General features: G+C 41.7%; 1 protein-coding gene across 1 annotated transcript in view; it reads right to left on the bottom strand.

Annotated features, from left to right (window-relative positions):
- Window positions 1-440: 440 nt before the first annotated feature.
- Window positions 441-17,466, bottom strand: part of AGBL4 (AGBL carboxypeptidase 4) — a 2,119,283-nt gene continuing 2,102,257 nt past the window's right edge. The window contains exon 13 of the mRNA XM_054979842.1: window positions 441-561. Coding sequence (XP_054835817.1) covers window positions 441-561 — 121 coding nt within the window. The remainder of the gene's footprint in view (window positions 562-17,466) is intronic.

Raw genomic sequence — 17,466 nt, 5'->3', positions numbered from 1 at the left:
ATGTTATTGTTACCCCAATATGTAGGATATCACAGCGCGCCTAGGAGCATGCCTGAATCCATGTATATAAATTACAACATATATCACTTTCAAATGAGGCTTGCAATTTGAGACCAAGAAATATAAAAATCATGCTGCATCACAGAAAACATCCCTGGTTTCCTCAGTGCCTCAAAAAGATGAAAGGCAAGGGCTCTTTTTTTAATAACATGCTTTTAAAACTAAAGATCTTTAATGCTGCAGAAGCACTATTTTATAGATCACTTTGTTTGCTTCTGTGGGAAAAGACTTGTGATAAATCAATCAATAAGGAAATCAACAATAACTTTTCTACTTAATGCTTTTCTTCTCCTTGTCATCAAAATACTTGTCTACAAGGAGTAACAGAATCCATTCCAAATCTGAAACGTGACGATAGCTTCTCTGAATTGAGTGTGGTTTCATGGTGAGTGAATGTGGTCCTTAAGACTTGCCTGGGTTTTCTTCTCTGGCTTGCTGGCAGCTTGGTTATTGCCTGGACCCTGATTGTAGCCATATCTGTGACAGAATGCTTTTTCCTTCCTGCCAATAGAAAAGAAGAAAAGAGAGAGCATTGTTATGCTACTTACATTTCACTTTCCTGACCAACAAGTTCTTTCAGGGACAGCACTTCAGAGTCTGGCTTTCTTTGGACAACAGAACACAAGAAAAATAGGATTGCACGTATCCATAACGGTTGTTCATCAAATGGTCTTCTGTGCAGGCATACATCGGGGCTGTGCACACACAGGCCAGCCATAGAGAAGATTTCCAGAGCTTTCTAGAAGACTAGGAGCATTCCTCCTCCCTTTGGCACTTTCCTGCCAATATCATCACATGACCAGGAGGAGCGGTGCTATTCCCTCCATGCTGTCATGAGAAACCCCTTCGGAGAGTTCACAGCAGGGCAGGAGAGAGAGATGTGTGTCTGCACAGAAAACTACTCGAGGAACAACCCGGTTTTCACCTTTGTGGTTTCTGTGCTTTCCGTATTGGGAGAGTAGCAAGCTTACTTGGGTGTGAAGCTATCAAAGTAAAAACTATAGAGGACCACCTACCTAAAAGATGCTTAGCGTCTTATTGACATTCACCCAGAGGTGCTTCTAAAGAAGCAGGGAGCTCTCTAAAAGTGTCCTTGCTAAAGTATAAGCAGGAATGCAACAAGGAAAAAACCCTGCTATGGTGGGGAGAGTCATTTGGTAATAGGCATTGAACAGTCATACACTCAAGAAAGAGTGTGATAGCCTCTATCAACCCACAAAGGAAGGTTTGTGTGAGTATACTACCAGGTTTCTCTTGGAGACTGAATAACTAATACAACTAGGATTTCCAGGTCCCCTTACCGTCCCAGCGGGAGGCTGAGGACCTGGTGGTTACCTTTCTTGCATCCTCAGCATGCTTTGCCCATGCGATGATGTCACTTCTGGGTGACGTTATCGCTCAGGTGAAGGAGCATATGCGCGCTTCGCATCAGACCAATTTGCGCCTCAAACGGATCAATTTGAGCGATTTGAGGTCCAAATTGTCCTGCTGCAAAGTGCACACATGTGCTCTCGGGGCAGCACAATGATGTCACTCCCAGGAAAGCTGCCCCGAGAAGCATGCTTTGGAGGCCCATTGCTGCACCCTTCTCCCCCACTGGCCAGATGAGTGGTGGCAGGGGGTGGAGGGTGAAAGCAGGGAATTCTCCACCCCCACCAGGGGAATGGGATCCCTAAATTCAACAAATAGTGTTGTGAGACACAAGGGCTGAAGTCAACCCCTAATAGGAAATCCTGGCCAGGGCATTGGACACATTAATACTGTGAAACACTATGAATGGGAGGTCATAGGTTGGAACCCACAATGTCCTCATTTCACAGGTGGAAGTGCTGTACATTCAAAATGAAGCACCAGAGAAGTGCAAAAAGGTAACAAGGGGTTAGGTTACACCCCCTACTTTGAATATTTTTGGAGCTATAATAAGGAAGTGGAAAGTTTAGAGTGTTTAGTCCCAAACATAATCAATAGCTCAAGAAGCAGTGTTCAAATCCTGCTATAGCCTCAGCAGAGACTCTTACTCACTTAGAGGTGCAAGATATGGTAGTCAAGGAGTAGCAGTTGCCACTCAGAGGAGGGGGGGGAAACCCTGAGAGTACTGCTATAGTGCAGGGAAATGAGCTGACCAAAACTGCCAAAGTCATCAACAGGAGTGAAACATAGCAGATTGACACCAGAAAAGTTAAAACAATGAAGTGGGTGTGATGGGTCCAAAGAAAGGACAGGCAGTATGCACCAGCAATGATCCTTGCACTGCTAGCAGAATAATCTGCAACAGGCAGACCTGGCAACACAGTGTGTTGCCAGGCCAAGTAGCCTATGCATCCAATCACAGTATCTAGGAGTTGGTACCAGGTAGTTAAGGAAAACGTAATTGCAAGGAGTTGCAACGACATGGAGCATTTGCAGTAAAACGAAGACAAGGAAAGGTAAAGTATGTCTAGTATTGTAGGTGAAAGTAGTATGACTGCTGACTAGAGATGGGCACGAACCAGGAAAATTCCAAACCATGCGGTTCGTAGTTCATCGCGTTTCACAAACCACAAACCATGAACTTTCATGAACTTGCTCCGGTTCGTGAACCGGTTTGTTCTAAGAAGGCCTGCAGAGAGCCCATTCCCCCCCCCCTGTTGCCTAGGAAACTGATTGATTGGTAACAGGCTGTCTGCAATGATGAACCTAAATACGAACCAAATGTACTGGGCTAAAGTTCGTCATAGTTCATGAGAAATGAGTAGAGGTGGGCACAATCCAAAAAAAATTAACGATCAAGCTGATCATGAATCCGCGCCGGCGATGACCCCAAATCACCGATCCACAATGATCATCTCCCATTTCTGATCCGGGATCGGGGATCCGGGATCGGGGAGGCCAAAGCGGGGCACTCTGCTATTCCCAGCTATGGGGGAAGGTGGGTGGTGGTGGCCGCCGGGCGCGTGCAAACACTCCCGCTCAGCTCCTCTGAGCCCTCTATTTACCAAGTATTACCCTTCTAGTCATGAAAAAGCCAAATCATTTGTACTACCTGTCTAATTAGAGTTCCAACCAGCTGAGAGTTTAAAGGCGGCTGTATTTTCTTTTGCACATTAATTTCTCCCCCTTCTCATTCTCAACTGCTTGCAAAAGGGATGCAGTCGCTGGGCTGAGAAGCCAGAAGGAGAGAGAGATCTCTTTTCAGTGTTAACTCTTTCAACGCACTGAATGAACTCAGAGAGGAGCACAAAACAGCTTCAGCTGATAGCCGCTCTCAAAGCCAGGGGTTTTTGTTTTCTCTCTCTCTTAACCCCTTCCTCTCCCAATCACTTTGCTTATATTTTTCTCAGGAAGCCACTTTTTCACTCACAACTGTTTGCTTTTCCTTCCTAGGGGAAATATCAAGTTTCTTGCCTTAAATTTCTTTTGCTAAAAAGCTAACCTCAAGCTGCAGTATGAAACCTCCGTGTGCTTTCCAGACTGCACACTGCCCATTTCTCTCCCTAGCTCAAGCAACAATTTTCCCTATTCCAAATCACAAAACAAGTTTCTCTCTTCCTTAATTACAGAAACACCTTCTTTTACTCTTTAGACCTGGTCTCTCCCCAGACTGTTTCTCCTTTTTACACATATATTAATAAGCAAAACAAAAATTCTGTGCCAAGACAAAGGGGAGGGATAAGGAATGGGGGGGGGGGATGTTATGGATGTGGATTCAAAGCCAAAAACCAAACCAAAACAAAGAAATCCCTTCACCAAGTGCACAATTAGTACAAATCTGGGACGGAAGGCAGCTCGACTCTCACCGTGCCACCTCCCCCTTTATACGCACACTCACACAAACATCAGGATCCCCATAGTTTGTTTTGACAAACAAGACAGATAAGGATGGGGGGGCAGGAGGACTGTGTTTGGCCGTCAGAGCTGCCTATCAGGGTTTGCAGGGATGAGATTGGAGTGCCCATGGCTACAGAACACCCCCTTCCCCCTCCCTCCCCTGGGTCTCTTCTCCCAGCTGGTGAGTGCGTTGCTGCTCTGTGGTTGGAAGGAAGCCCTGCTGATCAAGGAAAGCTGGGCTTCCATTCGGGTTTCCAGGGCGACAGAAGGAGGGCAAACACAGCTCAGGCATTCCCCTGGCTTTGTTTCCCCGGGAATAGATTACTGGCGCCTGAGTGTCTGGATCCCCGATCAGATCCCGATGGCCTCGATGAAGCCCCCCCCCCCGAACGCTGGATCGGTCGCTGTGAACGGAACCGATCTGCCGGGTCCCGATTGCGCGAACGCCATTATCGTGGGTATTTTTCTATCGTAATGCCGATCGTGCCCATCTCTAGAAATGAGCTCCCACAAACCACTGGTTCATGAACCATGAACTAGCCTGGTTCGTAACGAACTTTGGTTCATATTTTGGTCCACGCCCAACTCTACTGCTGAATCTTACAGCAATGAAACTGAGAACCCTGTAGACAGCCAGCATCATTCCCTGATAGGAAAAAAAGGAGTATGGGCATGCATGGAACAGACATTAAAAAACTGTTTTCAAAAAGCATTGGGCTTAGAGGCGCAGGTTTATCATCTCAGTTAAAACAGAAGCAGCTGAGGAGCCCCAATCATTACATTGATGGTACCAGGCTGCTATTTCACTGTGTTCGCTCTATTAAACCTTGCTATACTTACGTTTTTAATTAATATGAAACATGAAATCAAGAATATTTATTTTTTGCAAAATAAATAAAACCTATTCTCAGGCTTAAAAACATGATGAAATCTGAAACATATTCCCCAGAAGCACAATAAGAACTGCTGTGAAAGAGATTGTGTAGCGATCATAGACACAGATGATACTGTCCCCTTCCCCCTTCCCCTCATCTTCTGGTGATGTTTATATACAATTTTGTTAATGGAAAGTGCATATGCTTTTCACATAATTTCTCATGTAGCTTAAAAGGAAAAGGTGAAAAGTTATCTTCTCTCCCTAAGCAGTTCCAGTGCTTTGAGAAGTGCATACATGTTTGCCTTGCTGTGAGTCTATGCCTGCTGCTCTGAGGCTCTTTGTGCCATCTTCATTACATTTGTAAAGTGTAGTGAAGGTTTTTGAAGGTTTTACCATGAGAACATCACTGATTGAGGGGGGAAAATAAACATGAACTGACATGACCTGAAAGCTGCAGCAAACACAGTAAACTCTGGAAATGTTCATAATTAAGTAGTATCAAAACACTGAACACAGTGAAATTCTAGAACAATAACATGCAATAACATGCAATGGGAGTATGTGTGAGTTGTGTCATCAAGTCGCCTCCAAACTACGACAACCCTATGAATAAAAGACCTCCAAAAGGTCCTATCATTAACAGACTTGCTCAGATCCTGCAAACTGGAAGATGTGGCTTCTTTTATTGAGTCAAGCCATCTTGTTTTAGGTCTTTCTCTTTTCCCTACTGCCTTCCACTTTTCCTAGCATTATTGACTTTTCCAGAGAATCTTGTCTTCTCATGATGTGACCAAAGTATGATAGCCTCCATCTTGTCATTTTAGTTTCTAGGAAGAATTCAGGCTTGATTTGATCTAGTCCCCATTTATTTGTCTTTTTGACTGTGCATGGTATCCACAAAATTCTCCTCCCACACCACATTTCAAATGAATCAATTTTCTTCCTGTTAGCTTTCTTCACTGTCCAGCTTTCATATCCATACATAGTAATGGGGAATACCACAGTTTGGATTATCTTGATCTTGTTTCCCAGAGAGACATCTTTATATTTAAGGATCTTCTCTGGCTCCCTCACAGCTGTTCTTCCAAGTCTCAATCTTCTTCTGATTTCTTCATCGCAGTTTCCCTTTCGGTTGATGATTGAGCCAAGGAATAGAAAATCTTGTACAATTTCAATTTCCTCATTGTCAACTTTAAAATTGTGTAATTCCTCAGCAGTCATTACTTTTGTCTTCTTGGTGTTCAGCTGTAATCCTGCTTTGGCACTTTCTCCTTTAACCTTCATCAGTAGCTGTTTCAAGTCTTCAGTATTTTCTGCCAGTAACATGGTGTCATCTGCATATCTCAAATTGTTAATGTTCCTCCCACCAATTATCACTCCACCTTCTTCTAGATCTAATCCAGCTTTCCTTATGATATACTCTGCATAGAAGTAGAATAGGTAGGGAGATAATATGCATCCTTGTCTGACACCTTTGCCAATTGGAAACCATTCTGTTTCCCCATATTCTGTCCTGACAGCAGCCTCTTCTCCAGAGTACAGGTTGTGCATCAAAACAATCAGATGTTGTGGCACATTTCTTTTAACACTCTCCATAGCTTTTCATGATCCACACAGTCAAAAGCTTTGCTGTAATCTCTAAAACACAAGGTGATTTTCTTCTGAAATTCCCTGGTATGTTCCATTAGCCATTGTAAATTTGCAATGTGATGTCTGGTGCCTCTTCCTTTTCTGAATCCAGAAAAGGATTCTCATTCCGTCTGGCATTTCTCATTCCATATATGGTAAGAGTCTTTGCTGTAGAATTTTGAACATCACTTTGCTTGCATGGGAAATTAATGCGATAGTCCGATAGCTGCTGCGCTCTTTGGCATCCCCTTTTTTGGAATTGGAATGTTGACTGAGCATTCCTAGTCCATGGGCCATTGTTTTGTTTTTCATATTTGTTGACAGATTCTTGTTAAGATTCTGACAGACTCCATTTCTGTAGCTTAAATAGCTCTGTTGGTATTCCATCTACTCCCAATTACTTTGTTTCTCCCAATTGCTTTGAGTGCAGCTTTTACTTCACTTTCGAGAATTTCTGATTCTTCATCAAAGGATTCTTCGATGAAAGTATCTGTCATCCCTCCATCTCTTTTGTATCATTCTTCAGTGCATTGTTTCTATCTTTCCTTTATTTTGTCCTGATCAGATACTGTATTTCTGTGTTAATCTTTCAGCATCCCAAGCCATGGCTTGAATTTCCCTTTGATTTCTCTGATCTTTTGGAACAGATCTCTGGTTCTTCCTTTTTTGTTGTTGTCTTCTATTTCTTTGCACTGGTTATTATAATAAATTTCTTTGTCTCTGCATGCAAGCCACTGAAAGCTGCATTTAGAATTTTGACCCTATTTCTATCACCTTTTGCATTTGCTTCTCATCTGTGTTTAGCAATGTTAAGTTTCCTCAGCCATCTATTTAGGCCTCTCCTTTCTTTTGGCTACAGGAATAGTCTTTGCACATTCTCCCTTGATAATATCTCTGGTTTCAGCCCATAATTCTTCTGGCTCACGATCAATTAAACTTAGTATTGCAAATCTGTTTCTTACCTAGTCTTTAAATTCTTCAGGAATATTATTTAGATTGGGTTTTGGCACTATGACTCTTTTAGTGTTTCTCTTCAGCTTTATTCTAACTTTTGATAGTAGCAACTCATGATCTGTATTGCAGTCAGCTCCTGGTCTTGTTTTAGCAGAGAGAATAGAGCTTCTCCATCTTCTGCTTCCAATTATGTAATCTATTTGGTTCCTAAATCAGTCACCCAGTGATTTCCACTTGTGTAAAAGTTTTCTAATTCTTCCTCCTCATAATCTGTAGTTGGAGCATAAACTTGAATAATGGTTATGTTAACAGTTTTTCCCTGAAGTCTGATTGATATTACTCAGACTTTGCATTGTAGCTCTTGACTGCTTGTGCTATGTCTCACCTCACTATTAGAGCAGCACCGTTTCTTTTCAGTTCATTTCTGCAGTAAAACACTGTGTGGTTTTCTGACTGATGTCCTGAGTTGATTGACATTAGTTCACTCACCCCCAGGACTGCAATATTTAAACATTCCATTTCTTGTTTTACGATTTCTCGCTTACCTGGTTTCATACCTCTCACGTTCCATGTTCCTATTATGTGTGTCACACAGCTTTGAACATTCCTTTTGCATATATTCATGTCTGCAACTGGACATCCTTTCGGCTTTAATCAAGTCCCATCATTAAGAATAGCACTATTCATACTTGTCCTCAACTCTTCTCCAGTAGCCAATTGAGTGCCATCCGACCTGGGGGGTCCTGTCTTCCAACACTATAACTTTTTTCATTTTGGATTGTCTCATTGTAGGGTTTTCAAGGTAAGAGATTAGCAGAAGTTGTTTACCATTGCCTTCTCCTGCTGCACAGTACTAACCAGGGTTAGTTGAAGTGATACTGCCATTGTCTGTGAAAGATCCTCCACCAGTGTCACTTTTCACTACTGTGGCTGCCCAGTAGCTAACCTTCAACAAAACTTCTGCTCTCATCACCATTGGAACATTCAATTCTCTTCTGCTAATGTAACTGTTGATTCCTGAAGGGGGTGGATGCATCTTAGTCTGGTGTCTCCTGAGCTTTGACCATTTCACCTTGAGTGACTCTTCCAGGAGTTTAGACTCTTGTCCAAACCTGTGCTTCTGACAATGTTGCTCTCAGTTTCACTGACACACTCAAACCCCCTCACTGCATTAAGATCTCTCTCTCTCTCTCTCTCTCTCTCTCTCTCTCTCTCTAAGTCATATATTTAGCATTTGAAATATATGATCAAAACCAAAAGTGGAAGTATACCACTAGCCTTCTAGCAAATTTTAAGCATCTGTCATGAAAGAAGCTGCATATTATTTATATTTGATATGACGCAATGAACCTAAAAGTAGCCTTAGTTTGTAGGTGCTGGTATCTACCAGGGGTGCATTTTAATGCACATTCTTTCCACTTATTTTTATACCAAAGTTCATGTTACATCCCAACAGGTCAAAGCAATTGGGTCAAGGGAGAGAGGCTTCAATCCCAGACAACTTAAGTCTGATTTTTGGAGCAGTAAATTGCATGAGAAATGGAATAGCTATTACAGTTTAGAGGCAAATTATATGTTTTGCCATGGAAATTAATTTTTGTTTTCCTCCCTTATCTATTGATAATTATAATCTGTCAGTTTTACTCCTACGTGCGTCTGCACATTTTTAAATGCAGATCTCAATGCTTATAGCTACTGCTGAAGGGGAAAAAATCCTTTCAATTTTAAACTGTGACACATTTGCGTGGGCTCAGTGAAAAGGATCCATTTACAGAACTCAGAGAGATTTGCATTGCTTGGACAGCCTCCAGCAGAGGGCTCACCAAAATACCCTATTACAACAATTACCCTGTCAAGAGCTTAGAAAGCTAAATGCCGGCTGAAACAATGCAGCTCCGTATTTTGAGCATAGTCTGAATGGATACAAACATAGCAAACTCAGAGAGCTAGACTGTGCATTAGGTGCCCATCCACAACTAAAAGAAAGCTTAGTGGGTCAACAGCTTCATCTCAAGGGAAGTATTAAGATGTTCTGGCTTGTGCACATCTCTGTGAGTCATAACAGTTCCTATCCTGGTTTTTCCTTGTTGATGAAAATAAATATCTCTAACTGATAGGTGACTGAGATTGCTCTGAGTGCTACTGTTTTAGTCTTTTACCTACCAAGCATCCCAGTTTAGCTGGAATAGTTCCTTATTTCTTCTGTAAAGTGTTACCAAATCTGTAGTCCAAACTACTTCCCAGGAGGCAATGTGTGGAGCAGAGGAAGAGGGATTAAGGAGATTCCCTAGGTTGCACATATTGTCCTCATTTTTTTTAAAAAAACTCACCAATCTTTACCATAGGGGAAAGTATACAATAGTGTAAGTTTGCTTTTATGGGCATGCTATACCCAATTTCAAGGATTTCTGGTGCATTATTCCAACGTGCTTGATTCTTACAAGTCAAGTCCCTATCTACTCTGTTCTCTGATGGGCATTTGCACCTACCAGAAAGAAATACGTTTGCATCTGTCAGAAAAATCAATACTCTGTGTGTTAATGAGTAAGAGTTTCTGAACATTTTTTTTAAAAAAAATATTGCTCATAATTGGCCTTTCTGTCAGTGGACTGGCTGTCATTACTTGTTGTGCTGCTTGATTTGTATTTTCTTATGCTTTAAACTTGCCAGTCATTCTCAGAACTGCATCTGACACTGTGGTTGTGTAATCCTGTGATAACAGCATTTAAAGTCATCAGGTATTATGAATTCTGGCTAACCATCCTTGGTTAAACTGATTGCTTGTTACTAGTCAGAAATTATCTGCTAATATATCCTCAATTGCTAGTGCAGATTTAATACAAGAATATACCCTGATGGCTGGGGAATCTCCCTGCCCATCCTTTTGTGCTTTTTTTACCTAGTGGGAGGGGGGCAGACAAATGCTTTGCAGTTTGAATTTGAGAGACAGAGATTGGGAAGGTGTTATGGACATGACTAGTTCTAGCTCCACCTCTTCTGGGGAACAGCTAATAAGAACTAGTGGAATGCTGGGGCTTGAGTCAGTTGGAATTCACTAAGGCAGATAGGGAGAAGGGAAAATGTATTGGAGCTGCTGAAAATTAGCAGCAAAGATATAGCTAGGTGTTGACACCTACTACCATATAGTTTAACCATCCACTTTTCTAAGAGTTCTTAGATGTGTGTGTGTGTTTTAAATCATTCACTCATGTCACGTGTTCAACATCTTATGAATACAAGTTACTTTTGTTTCTGTTTTAACCCTGACTGGCTTAAAGGTGTTGACTGAGAGGAAATAAACACACACATGAACGTCAAGCATTCCAATCACAACTAAGGGGCTTAATCCTTTCCCCAGTAAGCCCTGGGAAGTAGCTTGATTACCAAGGGCTAAGTCCAGATGTATGGCTTGTAAGAGCTTTCTCACAACAGCTCCTTCTCCATGGAGACAGTCAAACCCTCTCCACCCAAATTCTTATAAGATTCACGACATTTTGTGCAGCTGAAATGTAAATTTTGAACCTGAGTCTGCAGGCTATTTTTGTACTCTGGTGTTGTAACAGAAAAGGCATGGCATTGTGGCTCAAAGATGTGCTGAACCAAGACCCTCTCCATAAGCAGGGTCAGAAGGTAAAATAAAAAGAGGAATATACTCTAACCTTGCTGGTTCTAATAAAACTGATATAATTACTGAAATATTCAGGAGGCATATCTGTTTACAATTCAAATATGACTTGCAAGGTATTTCCTTAACAGCTGACTGCACAATAATGGGTTCCCAGCTGTTTGTAATACATTCTTTATATGCAGATAAGGAATACATGATTGAAAAGAATTTTTTCCAAAAGCTACTGCTTTTCAAAACTTCTCTGATCTCTTCAGATTGGAAGACTGTACAAAATGGGATTTCAGTCACTTGGATTTTACTAAATATTGCCAAGAATAAAGCACACTGTATTGTGGGAGAGCCCTCACTCTCCTAGCTTTCCACAAATGATGCAAAACCAAATTATTCAAAAAGGCTTTTGTATTGTAGGAAGGGGGTCTCAGATGTTTCACTAATGTGTTAAAAACAATAGACTTCATCACGATGTTGCCTTACATATTATCTGTTGTTTGAAATATGTGCTTCTATGAGCTACCTCTGCTTCATGTTGTCTAATGTCAGTCCTAGAATTGCTTATGTTCAGTTTCAGCATTTTTTTCAACTCTGTATTGGATTCTTACTAATGCTATGTCTTTGTAAACTGTGTCTATTTACCCTATGGCATTGTTTATGGAAATGTCCCTGAAACTGACTGTACTAATCTCTCACTGTGTAATCCACCTTGAGTTTCAGTGAGAAAGGTAGACTAGAAATTATATTAAGAAGAAGAAGTAGTCTTCAGAAAAACTGTTTGTTTTCCCAAACATTTGATTGCAAAGGGGTAGCTGTGTTAGTCTGTTATAGTAACATTAAACATAAGTCCAGAGGCACTTTCAAGACTATTTTATTTATTTTATTTTATTTATGTCATTTATAGTCTGCCTTTCTCACTGCAACTCAAGGCGGATTTTCATACAATATCAAGAACATATCCTTACAGTATCAAGGACATTTCCATAAACAATGGCACAGGGTAAATAAATACAAGTTTACAAAGACATAGCATTAGCAAAGATCCAATACAGAGTTGAAGTAATGCTGAAACAGAACATAAGCAATTCTAGGGCTGATAATATTTATTTCTATATGAACTCATGTGAGTCACAGCTCACTACCTCAGATATCTGGAGGAGAACAAAATTAGAAACTACACTTAAGGGGAAGGTTACAAGGGGGGAAGAGGGGCTGAGATAGAGAGGATAAGTGTGAATTCCATCATGCATTTTCAAGTGTAAATTATCTGCATAACTGACTAGAACAGGATTAGCAGTTACAAACAAAGAAGCAAGGTGATGAAGCCAACAAAAGAAGTTTTCTGAAGTGTAAGTGAAAATTAATTGAAGTTGGTAACAACTAGAGATGCACATGAACCAGGAAAATTCAGAACCATGCAGTTCGTGGTTTGTCACATTTCATGAACCACAAACTTTCATGAACTTGTCCTGGTTCACGAACTGGTTCATTCAGTTTGTGAAAATGTCAGCAGAAGGTCTGCAGAGAGCCCATTCCTCCCCATTGCCAAGGAAACTGATTGATTGGTGCCAGGCTGTCTGCAATGATGAACCAAAATATGAACCAAACAAACTGTGCTAAAATTCATCACGGTTTGTGAGAAATGAGCTTACAAACCATGAGTTCGTGAACCACAAACCAGCCCAGTTCGTGACAAACTTCAGTTTGTATTTCGGTTTCTGCCCGCCTCTAGTAACAACATTATGGTTTGATAAAACTGGAACGACCAACTAATAATAATAACTGCACTTATATACCACTCTTCTAGACAGATTAGTGCCTCACCCAGAGCAGTGAACAAGTTAGTGTTATTATTATCCTCACAATACAGCTGGGGAGCTAGGGCTGAGAGGAGTGGCTGACCCAAGGCTACCTACTGCTCATGGCAGTAGTGGGATTTGAACCAGTAAAGTGCTGATTTACAGTGAAACCACTTAACCACTGCACTACAGTAGCTCTCGGTTCAGTTCATGCCCGCCTCTAGTAAAAACATTATGGTCTAATAAAACAGGAATGGCCAACTAAAATTCTATTAGGGATTGAAGTGAGTAATGAAACCCAAGTTGCCTGGAGCCTAATCAGATAAAAAGTTTCCCACAAAAGCGTTGTGTCCATCAGGTTAAGCTTAGATCACCACTGAATGTGTATATATAATCAGTAAGAAGGACAAAGGATGAATGTCCTCGTTCTCTTTTCTTTCCCACCCCATCTGCTGGTGAATATTGCAGACTGCTGCCATACCAGGTTTTATAGAGCTGGGAGAGGAGAGAGAGGGCGGGAACAGGAGAGAGATGAGAAAGGGAAGGATGGGCAGCATGTGGGCTGTCCCCCACAAAAAACTGCCTGATAGTATGGTAAGTGCAGATGGTGGTGGCAGCAGCAATGGAAGAGGCCATGCTTGCTGTGAGGATGAAAGGCCACTGACATCATCTTTAGTAAGCAAGCGTTCTTCTGCCACTGCCACTGCCTCTATTGTACTTAAGGTTGCCAACACCGGACTGGGAAATTTCAACTTTGGGAGTGGTGCCTGGAGTGCAGCTTCAGGAGTGGAGAGAACTCACTATAAATGTGCTGTTGCATCTTGTAATGTTGTACCTGTGGTGTCATGTGCAGGTCAATTGTCAGCTCTCCAATCCTTGTGAAATCACTTACTCCCACCACAATTCAAATGTTAGATTTAAATTTCCCACCTCATATCACTTTTGACTGTCTTCTTCTTCCATGTTACCTCACTTGTAGGCCTCTATATGCATATGTCATACTAATCCCTGGGTCCTAAATATTTGTGCTAGTATAATTGCTTGTTATCTAGTTACATTCCACTCAACTTTAAAAAACTCAAAATCTTCAGGATTGTTGAGAAAAATCCACTCTGAAGGCCAAAACCATCCAATAGCAGAGGCATCCTTCTTTCAATTTCTTATCTGCCTCTGGCCTTTAGTGTCTGCACAGGTGACAATCACAGTGAATATAGGGTACCATAAGAGAAACAGAAGCCCTACATTCCACTATCCATAGCCATTCTGGGACTTCTGTTTCTCCCAGACTCCAAAGTATACCACAGAGTTTGCCACCTGAAGCTGCCATTTCCCACTTGGGCCCCACCTTGAGGTGTGTAATAGGCATATTCAGGTATTGAGAAAGCCATAAATACCAGATATTTGGGTCCAAAAATACTGGTTTAGTATTCAGATTTTTCTTTTAGGAGCCCCAAATTATTTGGCTCTATTATTCCCTAGGGGGAATTGTTCTGGAGGGCCAGAATGGCCATTTTTTGAAGAGACTACACCAAAATTGCATCAGAGTGAGTGATGCATGTCCACTAAACATACACACACACACACACACGCCTCAAGTTTCAAGTTGATTGAAAGTCCAATTCAATGAGGCCGGAACAAGGTGCCCCCAACTATTCTCCATTGTATCTTATTGGAGGAAAAGCCAATGCTTTCTCCAGGGTAAAGGTAGAAGCCTAAGGGTCACTCTAGACATGCTGGCTTTTAAAGGGTTGAGTTCCTCAGACCCAACTCGAGTTTCCGCAGCCATACAGCAGTTAAAAAGTAAATGGCTGTTAAAAAATAGAGCCCAAATGGACTCAGAATGTCTCTGTGGAGCTCCTCCCTTGAGAGAGCTCCTCCCTCCCCACTCAAGTTGTTTCCCTGTTTTGCAATAGCATTGCTTCACGTGCACAGAATATTCCATATAGAACAGGAAAAAAAATGGGAAAAAAACTCCCTCCTCTGTTAATTTGACATGGGGAAACAGCTTGACGGGGGAGGAAGGAGCCCCTCCTCCCTCCTCAGAGGCATTCTGAGGCTGTTTGGGCTATCATTTATTTTTTAACAGCCATTCTCTAAAGGTGATGCATGGTTGCAGGGAACTTGAGTTGTGTCTGGGGAACCCAGACCCAACTCTTTAAAAATCTGCACATCTAGCTTGGCCCTAAGAGCCTTAGCCTTAGCCAAACACAGAAGAACAACCAATGCAAAAAGAACCAACTAACCCAACAGAACCAACATCAAACCAGATAAACCCAATAGAACCCATGCCAAACCAGAAAATCCCAGCAGAATCAACTGAAGCTAGGACACTGTTGGAAGCCCAACAGAACCACCCATGTCACCCACAGAAAGTAGGCAGAAAGCAGGGCCGATGTGGCAACAGGACCAACATTAAACCAGAGAATTGCAGCACTCAACCTGGCTAGCCAACACCAATGCAGTCAGCCAGACCCTGCAGAGCTGCTTTCATTACCCCTCCCTCCTGTTGCTGCCACTGCACAGATACAACACTATCTGAATTGCAAACCAGCACCAATGTGATCATATGTGATGCATGAATCAACAGAAAACAAAATTACAAATAAGGTAAATGTAGTTTTAGAATGCCTGTTTTGTGAATACTGAAATATCCTCTTGTTCAAAATAAAAGAACCAGAGTACAGGTCCCATGAAAGAGAGGATGGCAGTACTAACTATGAAAACAAAAGAAAGAAAATGACAGCAGTCCATCTCATATTCAGATTTATGTTCAACAAATCATATATACATAATATACATTATACCGCCTCTTCCATTACATCCCCTGCAGGGTGTTGCGCTCTACAGACAAGCAACTCCTGGTGGTCCCTGGCCCAAAGGACATCCATCTAGCCTCAACCAGGGCCAGGACTTTTTCTGCCCTGGCCCCGGCCTCGTGGAATGCTCTCCCACTGGAGATCCAGGCCCTGCGGGACATGTTACAGTTTCTCAGGGCCTGTAAAACGGAGCAGTTCCACTGGGCCTTCGGCTGAGAGCCAGCGGGTGTCCTCCTTCTTCCATCTAAGACCACTACGTCTTCTGGGGCTGCCCTCGGCCATCTGCTATGCCCATATACGAACTCCCAATATTTGTTTAAATAGCCTGCTCCTGGACTATTTTAATTATTTTTAAAAAATTATTATTGATTTTATGTTTTTGTGATTTTAATGTATTTTTAATGTTGTTAGCCACCCTGAGCCCATCTGTGGGGAGGGCGGGGTATAAATTGAATAAAATAAAATAAATAAATAAAATAAATCTTTATGGCATAATATGGCAAACCATCTACAACACCATAGATTGAAGAGACTGCAATAAGATCTTCCTAACTGCTACGTTAAATGAGAGAAAAGCAATGAGAGGTTGCTTTGCACCCACTGTCTGTAATATAAAGGGCTTTCTATAACTGTTCTGTTCACTACACTGCCAATATTTGTTCATAGTAGTCCACAAGACTAACTAAGACCAGAAGGAATCTGCATGAATTGAGCACTCCACAATTCCTTTAGTAAGCACAGAGATATTTCAAGGGGAAATGGTAGCAGCCTTGACTTTAGCTTCAGTGCATGCATTGTAAACAGGAGCATCATTGCTGTGTGGATTTGCTCTACATCAGTGTCTAGCTCACATGGGTTTAGGTCTAAACTGCATGACTGGAAGTCCAAGGGGTATATGGATCAGGTCCATGGTGATGTAAAAGGTGGGGTTAACTCTTCCCTCCCCCCATTTACTTTCCCCAGTCAGGCTACTTAAAGCCCCAGTAAGAAAAAAGGAACCTATAGCCTGAAGGGAGAATCTTCTATCAGTAGAAACAATGTGCGCACTTCAGTTTTTAGTGTCTCAGAACAGTTTTTCTTTGTGCACCCAGCTGAAATTCTTGTTGCTCAAGTAGCTTGAAGAGAGAAATTACTTAAGGTCTCTGTGGCTTAATTAGAAATTCATAGACCTTATCCATTCTTACTCTATAATGTGCCTGGTGCTTCCAAGTAATGTTGTTAATTCATCCGTGCATGTGTGAGATCATAACATTAAGCTCAACTATATCACACACACACTTAACTTGGAAAGCTTCAGGAAACAATTAATTGTTGGGGAGGCAACATTTGGTGGACTGCTGGCTGGGCAAGAAGGAACTTCTTGCAGAGACAGGTCAGGAACAATTATTCAGAAAGTGCTACCTAAAGTACCAGCAACATTTCTCAAGGGGTTTCTGAGAACCCCTAAAATTTAATTATAATTAAGATAAGCTTTTCTCTCACCATATCCCCTTCATTCTAGATTGAATTGGACAGCTTGGCATGCAATAGATTTATCTGAAAATGATCTTGAAAATCTCTGTATCTTAGTGTGAGATCACAAATTATGATTCTATGGAAAGCAACTTGGTCCTCGCTGATAGAATCCTGAAGCTTCTCTTGCACTGGCTTACCTTACAGATATGGATGGTTAGAGAAATTTGTTCTCTTTTTTTTATTCCCAACCAATACACATAAGAAGAAAGCAAGCCAAGATTTCCTCTCATGTGGCTGAACTTCCCTATTCAAAAGATTGGGAAGATAAGCTGCATGAGAGTCACAGTGGAAGTTGTTGGAATAGGCGACTCAGCCTGCCTTTGGACACTGGGGGGCGCTGCATGTCTCTTTGAATGTAATGTATAAGTCTAGCAATCTGCCACTCTCTTG

Source organism: Eublepharis macularius, chromosome 5 (genome assembly GCF_028583425.1).
Source record: "Eublepharis macularius isolate TG4126 chromosome 5, MPM_Emac_v1.0, whole genome shotgun sequence".
NCBI classification, from domain to species: Eukaryota; Metazoa; Chordata; class Lepidosauria; order Squamata; family Eublepharidae; genus Eublepharis; species Eublepharis macularius.
The sequence above is the reverse complement of the archived record's forward strand: the minus strand, read 5'-3'. Positions and strand labels throughout refer to the sequence as shown.